General features: G+C 38.7%; 1 protein-coding gene across 1 annotated transcript in view; it reads right to left on the reverse strand.

Annotated features, from left to right (window-relative positions):
• Window positions 1-18,996, reverse strand: part of acox3 (acyl-CoA oxidase 3, pristanoyl) — a 50,942-nt gene extending 31,946 nt beyond the window's left edge. Inside the window, exons 1-12 of the mRNA XM_088629426.1 lie at window positions 18,699-18,996; window positions 17,318-17,504; window positions 16,669-16,902; window positions 15,886-15,960; window positions 14,997-15,086; window positions 12,651-12,794; window positions 9,748-9,836; window positions 5,667-5,763; window positions 4,707-4,889; window positions 4,449-4,571; window positions 2,760-2,886; window positions 1,457-1,579 (exon numbers count right to left, since the gene is read on the reverse strand). Coding sequence (XP_088485552.1) covers window positions 1,457-1,579; window positions 2,760-2,886; window positions 4,449-4,571; window positions 4,707-4,889; window positions 5,667-5,763; window positions 9,748-9,836; window positions 12,651-12,794; window positions 14,997-15,086; window positions 15,886-15,960; window positions 16,669-16,902; window positions 17,318-17,482 — 1,450 coding nt within the window. The 5' untranslated portion in view covers window positions 17,483-17,504; window positions 18,699-18,996. The remainder of the gene's footprint in view (window positions 1-1,456; window positions 1,580-2,759; window positions 2,887-4,448; window positions 4,572-4,706; window positions 4,890-5,666; window positions 5,764-9,747; window positions 9,837-12,650; window positions 12,795-14,996; window positions 15,087-15,885; window positions 15,961-16,668; window positions 16,903-17,317; window positions 17,505-18,698) is intronic.
• Between the last annotated feature and the right edge of the window lie 3 nt (window positions 18,997-18,999).

Here is an 18,999-nt window from a genome sequence, read left to right on the forward strand (position 1 = left end):
ACAGTGACACAATCTTTCTTGTTTTAGCTCTGTACTCTGTACTAAAAAGTACATTAAAAAGCCTGTAGAGTTCTGGGACAAAGTCTTATGGACAGATGAGATGAAGATTAACCTGTACCAGAGTGATGGAATGAGGAAAGTGTGTTGAAAAAACAGAACTGCTCATGATCCCAAGCATACCACTCATCTGTGAAACATGGTGAGGTAGTGTCATGGCTTGGGCATGTATGGCTGCCAGTGGAAACAGCTCACTTGTCTTTATTGATGAGTTCACTGCCGACAGCAGCAGCAGGATGAATTCTGAAGTGTACAAGAAGCATTATATCTGCTCTGATCCAACCAAATGTCTCAAAACTCATTGGATGGAGCTTCACCTTGCAGTAGAACAATGACCCCAAACATACTGCTAAAGAAAATATGAGTTTTTCAGGGCCAAAAAGTGGAATGTTCTTGACTGGCCAAGTCAATCAGCTGACCTGAATCCCATTGAGCATGCATTTCACTTACTGAAGACAAGACTAAAGGCAAAAAGACCCAAAAACAAGCAGGAACTGAAAATGGCTGCATTACGGGCCTGGCAGAGAATCACCAGGGAAGATACCCAGTGTCTAGTGATGTCTATGGGTCGTAGGCTTCAGTCAGTCATCGATTGCAAAGTATATGCAACCAAGTACTAAACATGAAAATTTTATTTAAGATTATGTTAGTGTCCAATTACTTTTGGTCCCCTTAAATAGGGGGGCGATATATAAAAAGGGCTGTGATTCCAATATGGTTTAGCCAATTTAGACATAAATATCCTCGAATTAAAGCTGATATTCTGCACCTTTGTAACGGAACAGTTCTTTCCAGACCCTATGCGGACGATCCGGGGGGAGTGAGGAAACACTAGGAAAAAGTCATGCAGGATTCGGGAATGAATACGGGGGGGGGGCGTGTCCAAAGTGCACAGGTGTCCAGGGGGGTGAGTCCGGGGCAAACAATCCAAGGATGAGATGGACGGAAAATCCAAAAGACAGGGCAAAAGTCCAAAAGACAGGTGATCCATACGATACAGACGGGTTTAAAACAGGAACCGAGTCGTAACCGCCGGGGGGAATGGAAACTTAAAAACATGACGGAGCCAGACGAATACAGGTCCCGGGCTCACACGATATGGGAATCAGATGCAGAGCCCCGAACTGAGTGTCTGGCATTTAAGGGGGACGGGAAGGAGGCTGGAACAAGGGGCAGGTGCACAAAATTAGGTCCAAAGTGAAAGAGCCGGAGCGCCCTTAAGGAGGAGGGACTACAATCGTGACACCTTAACCTCATAGTCATTGCTTAATTTCAAATAAAATGTGCTGTAGTACAGAGCCAAAACAACAAAAAATGTGTCACTGTCCAAATACTTACAGACTGCACTGTATTTAGAGTATGTTATAAATTTCCCCGAAATGTCTAATATTTAACTGACCCTGATGTTTCATATTCACCCAGCTGAGTAGGTAATTGCTAGTTTGTTGTAGCAGTACGTTGTTGTCTCCTTCATATGTACAGTTCGGGTCATTGTCATTCCTGATATCACCAAGCCGATTCACTAAAAAGAAATAAATCAAAACATTGAGCAGTTTGGAAACAACATCTAACATTGTCAAAATGTTTCTCTTCAAATCATGCTTACATTTGCTTTTTGTGCCTAACATTTTGCCTCAGACTTCTAGCACAGACTCGGAATGTGTTCAGCATTACTTAATTACAGGGAATTAGACATCCACAAGGGAAGACTACGGGAAGTTTATTGTTGCAATTAAGTAAAACAGTAAATAAACTTCCAAAGGTCTGGCAATAAATCATCATGAGAGCACACACATATTTATGTTCTTATATATTAAACACAATCATAGCATAACACACGTAGGATAAGTCAAGGAATAAAGTATTTTTTTCTGTTAATAATAATGCATATACGTATGCGATAGAATTATATTAATATAATATTATATGCAGAAAGTGTGATTTGTTGACCACTTAGATGATATTCCACTTCTGTAAGATGGTTGCACCATTAGTGGAAATGGAGGTTTTTGATTGGCGAAAGTACTGAACCAAGTGACATTTATAGAAGAGTCATTGCACAACAGGTTACAAATGTTACAGAATAATGTTCACCTATGGTGTGCATGGTTTAAAAAATTATGATCAAGTACATGAACAACTGTGTGGGCAGCAACTTGTTCTACTGCCACGTGCACAATAAGACCAGTATAAACTTAGGATTTTTGCCATCCACTTCAAAGCAGACTGTGACACAGTAACAAGTGCAAAACACTCTACGGCACTGAGTACCGAAATGCACACAAAGAACCTCAGGCACTCATCAGCTGTTACATTCTGCAACATGACATGAACCCAGCAAAACTGAAGTCTACCATGCAATGCACTTGATATTCTGCAACAAAGTCTGTTGGATTTTTTGTAAAGCTACTAGATTTGAACAAAGTCCTAGTAGTGGTGGGATAGGAAGCTCTCACAGCCCAAACTAACGTATTTCATTATGTGAGCACCCATTTCCTTGCACAATTAGCATTATATGTGAGTTTTTCTCACCTGTGAAGTGCATAGGAGGAGAAAGTTTACAATTCACTGTACCTGCTGACTTACTGTCATGGCTGATATGTTCTTATGTTTTGTAACTCAGACTATTTAAAACATACATCACAAGGGCAAGAAAAGAGAGTTCATGACCCGGTGAATGGTCAGCCCCTTATTTCACTTACTGGCCAAGTAGCCGTGCCCTCCACAGGCTTCTCTGCATTCCTGGATACCGCACTGAGCAGTCCAGGATCCCACAGGCTTGCTGGCACAGGATAAGGCATGGATCTCTCTACCCAATTCTGCCAGCAACTGTTATGTTAAAAGAGGTAAGAGATTAAGAAAAGCACTGTGCTCTGTACAAATACATCTGAAACACAATGTAATACAGTTTGCAGACCAGCCACCACTTGATTTTTTTGTCTGTTGGCTTTGCGTCAGATCATTACTGTACATTTTAGAAAATAGCAAAAAAAAAATGTCAAGAGAGTAATTGAGTAATATGGGTTGGGGGGGGGGGGGCATGGAATTTTCAGCAGAATCTCTCCAATTCCACGGAATCAGTTACTGAAACTTATTTCAAATCCAAAACAGCCAAACAGTGGTAATACTGTGTAATAATATATAGTACATGTACATATTTAATTTTGTGCTTTGATGAGCAGAGCTGTAGAAAATTCTGCACCTATGTACATTTTTCCAGTGAGTCGCAACATACCGTACAGCAACATGCTCAGTTGCCCATTAGTTTTGAAACCTTGTATCTGAAAGAGTTATTCAGTAACGTTTTAAATGTGATAATGTTTTTTGGTTTCATCTTCTTATTCATTAACAACAACTCACCTAAGCATATGGAATACGTCCACCATATTGAGTAGCAGCTAAAATATTTCTATACTGCGTCATAATGTAGGAAATTTTGGACATGGCAAGCATAAGGCAACTTGACAATGTTCAAGACAATATACTCTATGTGTACCCAGCTTCAAGCTGGGATGAATAGCATTACTTCTGTAACATTCAGGCAGATGGGCAATCTTTGTCTCAGAGTTATTCCAATTGCCGTTCAACTCCTATCATCTCATTTACAAAATAAATTGATTATATGACTTTTTGTCTTAATCTCTAGCCTAAGTACCTTTTAACTGAAAAATAAAATCATTAAAATCCTAAAAACCAAGATATTTATGAAAAAAAACATCATTAGTTCTAAACAATGGAAAACAAAATCATCATGCTTAAAATTCATTTTTTTATTTAGGAGTACAAATTTGGGAGTCCACTCTGGTTGGGAGTTGATCTGGAACACAATTATCCTGCTTATATACATTCCTATGGGGAAATTGTTAATTTATGTGGCACCTTCATGAACACATCTGCCACATAAATTAGGAACTACATGTGCATGACTCCAGTAATTTTATCTGCAACTCTATTCAAATTGATCTATTAAAACATGGAAGAAATCTTCCATTGCCTAGTGCTGACCTCCCAAAATATAGAAACAAAACTTCAGAACAGAACAGAAAAGTTCAAATATGAGCAATAGTTATGATTCCTGGTCTTTATGAATTGATATATACAGACATAATGAAATATTTTTTTCAGTCTAGAACAGAGGGGACTGAGAGGAGATTTTATGTAATTATATAGGATTATATAAAATCCTAAGGGGTAAAGATGACCTCAACACAGGGGAGTATTTTCTACCCATAACTTCCATTATGAAACATTTTTTTCCAAAGTGTTGTATAAGATGGAATTCAGAAGATTCAACTACTTACCAAATAAACTTCCTCTCAATTGGAACTTTTTAAATGTTCTTAAGAATTTAAAAGTGCAAAACCCTTTATCTTAAGCATTCTAGAACTTACCTGTCTGTTACTTTTATCGTTCATCATGAGGCCAATCTGAAACTCAACAAAGTTTTCAAACAAAGATTTGGAAAAATAATCCAAGGCAAACACTGCAGCCAAATAGGGAATGAGGCGCCATTGCTGAAAAAAAAAATCACTATCATTAGAAATGGACAAAATTAGAAAATTTGGTAGAAAGCGCTATTTTTTCCTTTCTGCATCAGACACATGTGTTGTGTATTTGCTGAAAAACATACTGTACGTTTGCACATGTACCTGTAGTTGATATTCCAATACTGGTATCTCCTCATCATCCTTGGGCCCAAACTGCCGCCTGGTTGCAGAGAAGCGAATTGCTATCGACATAGCAAGCTTCAAATTAATAACCCCCATTCTAGCAATGGATACTCTGCCCCCTGATAATGCACCAAGCGACGCACCAAATCGCTTATTTGGGTCCTTCAAGGCAAACACAGAATTGTTAAAAATAACAATGTGCCAAAAATGGTGAAAAAAACATTCATTATTGAAATGGTAGCTGAAAATTTCCCGCATTTACATCTCGATGTGTTATGATCTATTTAAAGCAAAGAGAACATATTATAATATGCAAATATAGGGTTTGTGGCAGGCAGACAACCGAAACACCGTCTGAGAGGAGAAGCTGTTGATCCTCCTGATCCTGAAACCTGACAGCTGTGCTCCTCTCTATTTTAATATGTACTCCCACTTAGCAGGTGCACTGTAGCCAGGGGCAGGGTGAGAGACACTACATACAAGGGTTGTGCAAGAGAGCCCAAATTTGAGAAATAAAAAGCAAAACAGTGGAAGACCAGAGAAAGAGCCACAAAGACACCACTACTGAAGCAGCCCAAGATACTGACAGTGGCTTGTTTTGTAAAGTGGGGTTATTTTTTATTTTGGAAAGAAGAAAAGAGTGCTGCCATACTGTTCCACAACCTCTTTGCCCTCTCTCATTTTTCCAGCATGTTATATTAAATTTTTTAACGACTCAGCATGTTGGAAAATGTGCTGTATACTGTATATGTTGTATTGGGTTTCAACTATTTTCTTTTCCATTTCAGTGTGGATTAGTACTTGTTTTCAGAATTGATACAATAAGTAGTTACTGAATTTGTTTGCTTTCCACTTCCATTAAAATTCTTTAAAAAACACCCCTCGCCCACTCTTGACCCCTTTCTGCCCAAGACATCAAAATAGAGCATTTGTTTTCACCTTGAATGGAGTGACATAATAACCTTCAGGTGTGACGTCTCCTGTTTTGTTTAGTAGGTTTTCCCGGGGAATTCTGACATTGTGAAACACTGCAAACCTGTAAAATAACAACAAGAAAAAAGTCAAAGTCCAAGCCTCTTTTCTGAACTCACCTACACACCTGACTTTTTATGAAAAAATATCACTTTTTATTAAGCTCAGATCATGGAGTACTAAAACAAATAAGAAAGCCCAACTACCGTATGTAAAATGATCAAGCCAAACCAAATGGCTATATTGGTTATGTTGTTGTGATGTATCTCAATTAAACCGCTTGCTAATTTAAAAAACTGGAATCACTGGGACATAATCCACTAGAAAGGCCCTTTTAAATCAAAGAAGTGGAATACTTGAAACTAAATGTATTAAACAAAAGGTTCAACACAGGACAATTCAGAAGCTTAAAATGGGACTTCTAAAGGTTGAGCAGTTTATGAGCAACAGAGGCAAATCTGTTGGAAATACATTGTGCAGAGGACTTTGCGAGACAGAACCACGCTGAGGAAAGACAGTGAGCAAACAAGGGCCAGACAACAGTCTGCTGCAATCTGGAAGAAGGCAGGAGTCACGTCATCTGTCAGCACAACTGACATGGAAAATTTCACCATCACAGCTCTTCCAAATTGGCACACAGCTGAGCACAATAGCCTTAGGTAACAGAACATAAAAAGTGTGCATGTTCTCCAAAATGTTAAAAGGCTTAATGAAGCTAAATTTGTTCTTTAAACAACTATACACATAAGCTAAAAAAAATAAGTTCAAGTCATTATCACAAATTAAAATTCCATATGAAAACAACAATTTTTAATGAAAAATCATAAAATCACCAGATCATTAAAAGTACATATATAAACAGTATATAAAAGTAGGGCATAAATTGCAGTTGTTGAAAGTTAAAGTTGTTAAATTAAGGGAACATGAATTGCATATAAGTATGTGTTTGCAATGGGAATTGACAGGTTTAAAATCACCACATACTTATAAAATTCCAAACCCCTGCTGTTCTATTTCACACAAAATATTTTAGGACATATGCAGCCCTCCAAATGTAATGGGACAGCAAAGTCCAAGCTTATCTTTGCTTTTCAGTCAAGCAATTTGTTCGTGCATTTATGAGATTAATATAAATGATACGTACAATATAACTTTTATTTTTCATATACAGGTACACATATGATCACATTAGAACAAATACATATTTTATGTTCAACCAACTGATGTTGTAAGTGATAAGTGACCATTAGTACTGGAACACATCCACTTTAAGTAAACTTGTAAAACTCAATATTTGGCTGCATACCCCTTTCAAGTTTTCAGTACCAGCATGAAACATGAAACATGAGATGGACCCACTGACCACACCATCTCATTTGAGATGCTTTGCTGCAGCCACTTTGTCCCTTCTGGGATTTGAACAAACACCTTACCCACCATGCCACGTAGCTACCCCAGTTTTGATTAATGTGTCCTTTTAAAGAGTAGTTAAAAACCTTCATTTCCTCTCAAAGCTATGTGATCATACACACGGATACAGTGCATACATACAGCAGGTGAAGAAATCTTTCATTACAACCTTAAAAATTGTCAAAGATTTCACTCAATGAATTATTCTTGCTTGCATAAAGGACAAGTACAGATTAAAATGAAAACACCACCTCATTATTCTTCACCAGCATACAGGTAATTATTGACACCAGTGACTAAACATTACAGTATATGACATTTATTTAAAATATATATGTCTACATCCTCTTTGCTTCCTGTGGGGATTTTAGTGCCTAAGTGGTTGGTGTAAGTCAATACAGGTAGTAAAGAACATTTATTACAAAGTAGAATAAATGTCTTGAATGGAATTCATGTTTTTTTAATTGATTTAACTTAGTTAAACGATATACCATTGATCTGACAAATTCTGAAAATATGATTTCTAAGGTGAAGTGTGATGAATGTGCATACTTGTGAAGTCCCATTATCCCTTTCATTGTCAAATTGTAAATACTTGTGAAGTCCCATTATCCCTTTCATTGTCAAATTGTAAATTCTGGGAATACTGAATTTATTTGTCCATTTACACACAGCATTTTCTGCTGTTTTAAGGTTTGCAGAAAGAAATATAGTCAGTGAAGGACATAGAAAGGTTTTTTTCATTCAGTGTTATAGATCTACATACCACTATTATATTTTTTAAACATGTTTTTTATTTATTTATTCTGTAGAATTCTGTATTTTATGTAATTGGTCTTGGTAGATGTTTGGTGCCCTATGTTTTAATAACCATTTTCTTATCTGCCCACACTGTCCCTGTGAACACACAGAGCAAGAGCTAAGTGCCACCTAGTGGAAGAATGGAGTGCTTCACAGACTAAACCTACTGGGAGTATGTTTAAGAATGATTGTGGAACTCTTTCACGGGTACTGCTGAAAAATGTTTACATTCATTTTGTATAAAAGGAACTACTTACTACTACTAAGGAACTACTAAGCATGATCACAGAACTAACTTTTTTATAGTCCACAAACATCACATTAAGATGTTTGTGGACTATACACAAACACACAACAATTATGTTCAAAAGGTTAAAAAAAATATTTCACAAAATTGTAGGTGAAAAAAATAAGGCACTGGCAACAAACCTACGTGTTAAGCTTAGTCTGTTATGCTAGTCACACTAGACATAAATAATACAACATTTGTTGTAGTCATGGAAAAAACTGTATACTGTGTAAGTCTGCACCTAATTTAAAAGACCAATTTAACAAATAACCAACCACTTTGCCAGCTGTCAAAATACAATTATAAACACAATCCTAGTTGCAAATAACTGTCCTTATCACACATTTTTCTAGCTCTATGGCTATTTTTACTATCTCTCATCTTGGAAAGTCACTCTGGCAGCCAAAGGAAGTGTATCTGTTAAAGAGCATAAGGCCAGTTAAAGCTTTTGATTAGATAAGCCACCCATAAACTCAGGGATATTTAACTAGATTACAGACCCAACTGAGCAGAGTCCAAGTTTATGGAATTTCCCCAGAAATAAACCAGCAAGCCCATATCACCAACGCAGCCTTTAAAAAGACAGACAGCATACATTAGGTACTGAGTTGGACAGAGTGACTTATAACCAATCTTCACCACTGGAAACCACATTTATGAACAAAAACCTATAAAATTGAAGGGACTAAATCTGGGGCAAGGTGCTGTATTTTCATATCCTTCAATCCCTTTCCTTTTTAAAAACCACCAGGTAATTCTTCACCTTCATCTTCTTTGTGATGCACTTTATGTTAGTCACAGAACAATACCTCCTTTTTAAGATAAACATTTACATAGTCTTATGTATTACTATGACGATTTATGTTCACTTTCTCTATGAAATAAGGTGGTCAAGGTTAGAGTTGTAGCGTGGAAGGTTGTATTTAATTGGCCGAGCTCTAGAACTCAATCCAACTGCAAATTAGTTTTGCGGCTTGTTTGTAATTTGTGTAACACCTGTTTCTTATGCTATCGCCTGTTTATTTAATTGCTTCCAGAAAATTAAAGGAGCCACATATTCTCACTTGATACCTGTATGGAAGTATTATTATTTAACTTCTATAAATTGCCTGTACTTCAGTTGGTATCAGGATTATCACAGTATTTTGACTTAAATTAATAGAGCATCAGAAGAAACTCATCCAAGTTCAAGTCTTATTAGTGTGTCTTGGTCAGTCATGATCCATCAATTAATCAAAACGATGCCAATAATTGAAACAACATCTAACATTTCTTATTAAAAGCATGCACAGAGTGATATAGTTTCTTCAGATATTCAGCGTATTGACTGTATCTATTATCTTGTAATCTGTTATTATCTATTCTTTACTATAAATGCCAAAAATCTTTAACTCATTAACAGCCCCTATTTATTACAGTAGTTATCCTAAACACAAATCCATAAAGGAGGTCCCTCAAAAAAATGTGAAAAACAAATTTTATGTTACTATACACATTAAAGCAAAACCCGAAAAGTGTTATTCCACCTTCAAAAATCTACAAACTCACCCATTGTCCAGGCCATTCTGTCCAAGCTTTTTTCCCATATCTCCAACCATCACACCTGGCATGGGAAGAAGGGTCTTTGGGTCTCTAACCTACAGTTTTTGGAATTAGAGAACAGATTCAGTTATCATAAATTCCAGCATGATTGAGATTCTGGTATAGTAAGTTACTAGTCTAGATTGCAGATGATACCAAAACAGCAAATACTACGGGGACAGAAAATTTTCAAGAGTGGGCAAACACCTGACAGATTACATTTAATGTAGACAAGTGCAGAGTACCACATGTAGATTCTGCAGCAAAAGCACATTGTAGATATACTGTATAATGGGAAACACTGAGGTTCAAGAGCCTACTTATGAAATATAACTATATAGATTAAAGCGTATAATTATTGTGTTAAAATTTGAAAAGCACTAGCAAGACCTCATTTAGAATACTGTCTACAATTTTGGTTACCACTTTACATGTTGTTGGTTTAGAATATACCCGAGAACCCACAACTTGATACACCTATGGACTAAAGGAAATGTCTTGCACTTACAGACCGGAGAAAATCAACATTTTTGTCTTCTATCTTAAACAGAAGACTTAAACAAGGGGACTACAAGTATCAAAAATTCTTAAAGGCACTGACAAGGTCAACTCACTGGACTTCTTCAGAATCACAAATCAAACATTAACTAGTGGACACATGTGGAAACTATGTGAAAGTGCATTTAAAACTGAGAAAAGGAGTAACGACTTTACACAAAGACTTGTGGTAATACTGAACAAGCTGATACCCTGACTTCTTTCAAATAATGGCTAGATGAGATCCTTGGATTGCACAGCTACTAGGCTAAGAAGCCTAGGAAGGAACCTGGAGGAGATGCAAGTGGGTGCCTCCATGATCTCATGGATCACTGACTATCTGATGGGCAGACAAGTTTGTGAGACAGTAGTGAGTAACACAGGGGCTCCTCAAGGGACAGTTTGTTCTCCGTCCCTCTTCATCCTCTATACTTTGGACTTTAAGTACAACTTTAAGTTGTGCCTCCTGCAGACGTTCTGAGAGGACTCTGCAATTGTGGGATGTATTGAGGGTGGGAAGGAGGAAGAGTACAGAGGAGTGGTCAACAGCTTTGTGGAGTGGTGTGGGGAGAACCACCTGCAAGTGAACGTGGCAAAGATGAAGGAGTTGGTGATAGACTTCAGGAGGAAGAGGGTTCAACCTACTCCTGTCTTCATCCATGGGAGTGGCGTGGAGATAGTAGACTCATACAAGTACCTGGGAGTGCACATCGATGATAGACTGGAATGGACTAAGAACATGGAGGCCATCTACACGAAGGGCCAGAGCCGACTTTACTTCTTGAGGAGGCTCAGATCCTTCAATGTGTATAGTAAGATGCTTCATATCAGTCTGTTGTAGCGAGTGCCATTTAAACAAAAAAGCAAGTTCCGTCATTGGGTCTGATCTGGACCCCCTGGAGGTAGTGGCTGAGAGGAGAATGGTGTGCAAATTAATGGCCATCATGGACAACGTCTCTCATCCCCTCTATGGCATGCTTGTGAGAATGAAGAGCACATTCAGCAATAGGCTGATCCAATCATGGTGCGACAGGGAGTGCTGCAGAAGGTAATTTTGCCTTCTGCCATAAGACTATATAACGTGTCCACTGTGTGTGGGCAGGGGCAACATTGACCTGTTTTTGGACTAAACATGAATTCTCTGTTTACAGCTGGTTTTCCTGTTTACAACTGATTTTTGTGCAATATATTGATAATGTGCAATACATCTTTTTTGTTTGTACTGTACATTCTGGTTTATTTTGTATCTTCTGTACTGTGAACTATTCTGTATACTCCATTTTTTTTTAGTTTTTACTGCACTTCTCACTGACTACTTACTGTAGTGTATTGTGTATTATTGTATCATTTCGTTACACTGTGCTGTGTTGACTGTGCCAGGCTGCTGTTGCACTGCAATTTCCCTTGTGGGATTAATAAAGTATCTAACTGCCAACAACTGCCAGAAATATCTTTGTAATAAGTTGACAGATGTCAGAATTTCCCTCTATACCACAACCTGAAAAAGGTTTAACGCTTTCTCTCATCCTAGCGTTAATCCCACATCAGCAGGGTCCGCTTGTCAGCACGCTCATCTCCATTTGGTGGTTAGAACCAAATCTTTGAGCTGACGCTGCCATTAAATGCGACCGAGAATACTCCAACCGCCACGTCGCTCCGCATGTGTCGGAATGGGGGGAGGAGAACAAAGTAATGTAGCCAATTCATAGAGGGGGATTATTAGGAGGCATTAGGAGGCATGGGAAATTTGGCCAGGACACCAGGGTACACCCCTACTCTTTTCGAGAAACACCCTGGGATTTTTAATGACCACAGAGATTCAGGACCTCGGTTTTACGTCTCATCCGAAAGACGGCGCTTGTTTACAGTATAGTGTCCCTGTCACTATACTGGGGCATTAGGACCCACATGGACCGCAGGGTAAGCACCCCCTGCTGGCCTCACTAACACCTCTTCCAGCAGCAACCTTAGTTTTTCCCAGGAGGTCTCCCATCCAGGTACTGACCCACACCTGCTTAGCTTCAGTGGGTTGCCCATTGTAAGTTGCAGGGTGACATATTTTTCCAGAGCAGGAATACCCTTACTTGTTATGGCTATTTGCTGGGAGTTCTTTTATTTTGATGAGTAAGTGTAGAATACTTCTGTTGTGCTAATGCAAGCAGTGCTCTGCTCTTGCCCTTATATGATACGGGTCTCTTCATTTCAAGATGAATGACTAACATGCTAAAACATTCGGCAATCTGAAATTATCCTTCCAAGTAAAACAAAGTGCCATTTTCTTACCAAATAATTAAATAATGGTGTTAGAAAGAGTGTGCACAAATAATTTATACCTGCACAACAAAGGAATGCAGCCCATGACAAAGTCCATCAGGTGTAAAGAGCTGAGCAAATACCACAGCATGTGTTGCTGTCTTCCCAAGGTTTCCAACCCAAAACTTAGCTGCTTCAAAGTCTGGTGAATTTATAATGAACTCCTAGAAGAATTGGAAGACAAAAATCATTTTTGCTGAAAGGGATTTTAGTTTGAAGAATATACAATCAAAGACGACTCTAATAACAATAAACAAGGTTAGAAATACGGTGTATTAGCTTTTAATAATTTAAAAATGTGTTTCTCATTTGTGTTAATTACTTCACTGTTAGGACAGTATGTTGCAAAAACAGTCTTGTTTTTTACATAATTAACACTGCAATGTTCATCAAGTCTGCTAAAAGCAGCCCACTTCTTTGAAAATGACAAAACATATTTAATAAAAGATATCCTGAGATAGCAATAACAGCAACAGATTTAAGGCTACGGAAATTCTGCTCTAAGCTCCTATTTATACAACAACTTCAATTAACAGTACACTGTATTCATGATTTCCTGTCCCCTTCTTATGTGGCTATTTTTAACTGATTCACTCTGTATAATTTTATAACCTACCTTGATTCTTTGTGAATGAATACTTTTGAAACCCTATTTCGGCTGAATACAGGTGTAAAGAAATATACAAATTTTAGAGAAGCAAGATATACAAGTCTACATATGAAAAAATATAAAAAGGCAAAACACAACAGAATCTCAGGACATATCACTCACAACTACCATTTTTTCTCCATATTGATTTAATGTGGTACTGGTTTTCACTTTCTTGTGAATAAACGGACTGTATACAAATAATTTCCAGAGTTATTTCATGTAGATTATATTCTATTTCCTTTTATCTCTGTGTGGTACTAGAATTGGTGATTCGTAACATTCTCGTCTCGTCTGCCCCGCTCCGAAGTGGTGGGGCGTGCTGCAGCTGTTGTGGCTGTAGACCATACTTCTACCCTCCTGCCTGTCTTGCCCTGATTGCTGAGGAGACAGGATATTCGGAGCACCTGGCTGTTGTGAGAAAACACACAGCACCAGGTGCACCAGATTACTTAAACCCCGCTCAGCTTCTCCTCAGCAATATGGTATTATTTCATTCCCAATCCACAAACATGGCGGCTCCCAGCGGAGACTTCTCTGCTCCTGATTTCCTGCTTCCCGACTCCCTTGAGCCTCGTCTGTCGCTGTGCCTTCCAGAACTGGTCCGGTCTGCTAGGTGAGGCTGTGTGGCCCAAGTCCTACACTTGATCCTCAGGGGGCAGGGTAGTTCCAGGCAAACCCTTCAGGAGATCTTCAAGAGAAGATCACCCTGACAGCCCGTGCCCTTCTCAGCCCCGTTCCTGATGAGCCTGCAACTGATCACTCCAACGACCGGTGCCCTGTCCATCCCAGCTCTGGGTGCAGACTCTCCATCCCCGCCTGCACTCCTGCCCTATGACTGATCTCTGCTTTAGCCTGCCTCTCCCTTGTCCTGACCTGTCACTGGGACTCTGAACCAGACCTGGACAGCATGCACTGCTCGGTCTGTTCCCTGGAGCGCCTGTCCTGTCCACCCTGACAGTGTAAGCTTGGCCAGGTTTCTGGAAGAGCTCCCCAGCTCCAGGTGCAGACCGATGCTTCTCCATCCTGTTTCCTTCCCTAAGAAGCGGAGTCCATTTTGCAGGGCGCTGCCCACTACCCCTGGACTGTGATGCCCTGGCTCTTGGAACCACCACACTGCCTTGCTCCCCCACATACTCTTAATAATAATGATAATAATTGCTTACACTTATATAGCGCTTTTCTGGACACTCCACTCAAAGCGCTTTACAGGTAATGGGGACTCCCCTCCACCACCACCAATGTGCAGCATCCACCTGGATGATGCGACGACAGCCATAGTGCGCCAGAACGCTCACCACACATCAGCTATTAGTGGGGAGGAGAGCAGAGTAATGTAGCCAATTCATAGAGGGGGACTATTAGGAGGCCATTATTGGTAAGGGCCAATGGGAAATTTGGCCAGGACGCCGGGGTTACACCCCTACTCTTTTCGAGAAACGCCCTGGGATTTTTAATGACCACAGAGAGTCAGGACCTCGGTTTTACGTCTCATCCGAAGGACGGCGCCTGTTTACAGTATAGTGTCCCCATCACTATACTGGGGCATTAGGACCCACATGGACTGCAGGGTGAGCGCCCCCTGCTGGCCTCACAACCACCTTGCTCTTGGTGAGCAGCTTGCTGTAACAATCCTAATATAAGATGCAAAAGTAAGGTAATAAACTAAATAAATTAAAAGCTGTAAGATACTCAATGATTGATACCACTTACAAACCTGAGTGGTAGGGTCGTATTTTGCCGTTGTCCTCATAGCTCTCGTATTGCTACCATGACTCAGCTCTGTCAGAGCAAAGCATCCAAATGTCTAGAGAGATGATTACAAAAGGCACAGTTTAGAATGCACAGACTTATTAAAATTAAATGTCAACATACTTCAAACAAGTACAATCTGAGGCAGAACAGAGAAAAATTGATTGTTTATGGATTGGCAAGGCTTTATGAGACTGTTCTCAATTACATAAAAGTGGGCGTCATTCTGAGGTGAGTGCTTTGATTTGGTGTCAACTTTCCAGCAGCACAAACCTCTCCAGAGGCCTAGAATATTACCACATAAATCGGGTATATTGCTCTGCTATTGCATATGTCCTGCACAACTCTCCTGATGTTTCTCCTTATTTCTTCTTAAGAGTGATTTGCTACTATTATAACAAAAAGGGATCTGAAATCTATAAAAGAAGAAAATAAACTCATGTTATCCCTTATTCTGCATATCTTTATACGAGGAATTTATATGTGAAAGCATGACATCACCCAACTGGAAAAAATAAATTCTAGAATGCAAGTGACACGTCCACGTAACAAGTATGGAAAACAAGGTAATAAAGAATATTTTAACTTCGTGAAATTTAACAATGTTATTTCATTAAAATTAGTTGTTTAGGGATGAACTGATAAGAACTGCACCTAGATCAAGGGGCAATATGTGCACAGCAGAAAGCAAATAAGCAATGACCTTTGATATGCGTGGCATTACAATAATGAATAAAAAGACACAAATAAAAGGTTCACATTTTCACTATGATGGCAGCTCATGCCTTTAAAAATCACAGTTCATGAACGCAATAATGATTAAACAGAGTAAAATGCAAATCTAGTTATCTTACCATCATATCCTCTATATCTTTCACAAATGGCTCATGTCTCTTTGATCCAGAATTGGCTACTGTTGCACCAAACATCTGAAACATAAACATGTTTTGTATTCCGCACTTTAAAATAAACAGCTGTCCTAATGCGCAATTTTATGAATGTTGTAATGCTTCTATAATAATCACTTTTTGTGCATATGAAATAAAAATGGCGTGAACTGAAAATCTGATGAAAACGTTCATTATTAGTTCCATTCCTATATTACTGTCTTTAATATGTCACTATAGCGAGAATTGTAAAATTGTTACAAATTATTGTGTGAAGCTGAATAGAGTTCAAAAACAGTAAAAGGCTTTAACTTGACTAATGTATAGGGCAAGGTAGAGGATAGTGGAGAAAATGCTATAGAAAAAAAGATATTTGTTTAGTAAGGAAATTCTAGAAACCAGTGAAGAACCTGGCTGATAGAATTATTGTATCAGCTTATCTAGATACAATGTTTCAAGGGTCACAGGCACATGAGCATAACATACATGTGACCTTTGTAGAAGCAAAAAGCATTCCCATATGAAAGAACACAGCACAGATTGTTAAAGAATACATATCTTTCAAATGCGGTTCAAGGTTCTTAGTACGGATAAGCGTAAAGTTTATAGGCTGTGTTCTACCTATATTAGAGTACATATGCCGACATTAATGCTGTGAGGGTCTATGATGATTTGGGGTGCACTTTTATAGAAATGCAAAACTTCCCATTGTTCTAACTTTGCTCATTATCAATGTAAGCTGAGACTCACCCCTTTATTGAGAAAATATTTGGAGGACAGAGACCAGTCATACATGCCTAAACAGTCATTGAGAGCAATTGTCTTCAGTGGGTTCTCCATGACTTCCTGGGCTGTGAGAAAGTCATATTTAAAAAGCTGTTTACAGCGGAAGAAAGTCATTTCACGCTGCCTCTCCAAAGACAGATCTTCACCAGGCTGACGGGCAAACAAAGGGTCATTTTCCAGAGCCCTGAAAACCTTTTGCTGTGAAAAGAATGAAAAATACCATATACTACTGTAAATGCATTATATTCATTGATGATCGATACATAAAGTTTTTGTTAAAACAGAACTAAGGTGAAAAGAAGTCCTATAACAGGAGCCTTCATGAACTGTCCTGATGGCTGAGATTCAATGCCTCAAACAGCATGACTTTAAAGCAGTCAAAGAAAAAGTGGATGTGCTACATGCAGAAGAGCATGGAAGACCCAAAACAATATTAATTTGTAAAATTGATTCTATGACGTACGTCTCTTAACAAGGACAAATTCAAAGACTGAATCTTAAATTGGATGATGTATGTGGTATTCAACCTGCCCATTTACTTAAAACATCATAAATGATAGCAATCATTTAGCAATGAATGTCAATGAATTTGGAACATCAAACAAATCCATACCTTGAAGGCTAATATTTCTTCACCGTCAAGAAACACAACCATTTCTTTCCAATCAAAAGAGGCCTTTTTTCGATAAGTATCCAATGGCCCACTGGGAAGATCAGATAGATCGTACCCTGCACCATGCTGGGTAATCCCGATCCCAGTGTTATTTTGTACACTCATGTTTCTAATGATACTTCAATTCCTGAAAAGGAGAAATTTTTATCACAAATTAATTTCTTACACAACGTTATTATATGACATCATTAAATCACATTGTTGACAATTATATCAGGAACCAGCAGTTCCTAATCCTGGTCCAGGAGAAAAGCTGCATTTTCTAGTTTTTGATACTGCTGAGTACTGTACTTAACCACAGTCTAATTGATTTCACTTTTCTATCTGGTGTGAATTTGCTCGTAGTTCCTACAAGGTCAAACGGGTTTGTTACTGCTATCAAAAGCTGAGTGACAGAACTGCCCGTTGTTCTGTTGCATTGCATGAAGTATAACGAGTTGGACTAAAACAGAGGGGAGAACTATCTTTGTGGATCTGTGATACAGTCTTACTCAAATCATACTTTGTTAAAATCAGTTAAAAACATTTGAAAACTGAAAGTAATAATAGTGAACTATATCACTATATAATAATACACGTTGTGTAACAGACACGTTTCCCAGATCTGCAGCAGAACTTCAAAAATAAGCAGAATCAACATATTGTCTTTTCCAACTTCTTAGTAGCTCGACTGACATTGTTTTCGGGACCTGTAGAGTTGCAGTGTGTGTAACACACATCAGTGGAGAAAAATCTTTCAGTGTTTTAGCTGCACTGAAATTCAAGGGAATAGCTTAAATATACAGTAAATGTCTTAAGTAAAACCACCTGACGCGAAGAAAAACTGCCCGACTCAACTCCCAATAACCCAGCTAACAGCTCTTATCAATAGCTACAGTACATGAAATGGAGAGATATTTGCACAATATGTATTTGGCAGTTTTAAAGTTTTCTGTTCTTGAAAAGAGTCGTATACTGTATATACAGTATATATATATATGGATCTGCGCCTCTCGCTGGAAGGTTGCCGGTTCAAATCCCGCGGCTGGCATAGAAATCCTACTCCGTTGAGCCCCTGAGCAAGGCCCTTCACCCCAACTGCTCCAGGGGCGCTGTACAATGGCTGACCTTTCGCTCTCACCCCAAGCTTCTCTCCGCCTGTGTGTCTCATGGAGAGCAAGCTGAGGTATGCGAAAAGACGAATTGCTAATGCAAGAAAGTGATCTTATCTTATATCGATTCACGGCATTTAAAAATAAAGACAACATGTGTATCAATTCATTATACTGTATGTCTCAGTAGAACGTTTTTAACATCAAAACACCGCCTCTGTTTGTCTTACCTTTCTGTTACAAACAACGACACAGTTGTACGTCAAAGAATCGTCCTGTTTGTCGCTTTCTCGGTGCGATAGTCCTTTTACCCCAGAGCTTGCTGCCCTAACTTTTTACCCTTTGTCACACACAGCTTCTTCATACAGTGTTATAAGAGTGATAATGACAACACATAATGAAAGCTGTTAATTTAATGTTTCGAGCGTGATTCAAGTGGAATCTTGAAATATATAGCTGTGTAACAAAAACATTACTGGTAAAATAAAATTAATATAATCGACGAGTGACGACTAAAGTTAAGGACGAACC

Source organism: Lepisosteus platostomus, chromosome 1 (assembly GCF_059453375.1).
Source record: "Lepisosteus platostomus isolate fLepPlt1 chromosome 1, fLepPlt1.hap1, whole genome shotgun sequence".
In the NCBI taxonomy this organism is placed as follows: Eukaryota; Metazoa; Chordata; class Actinopteri; order Semionotiformes; family Lepisosteidae; genus Lepisosteus; species Lepisosteus platostomus.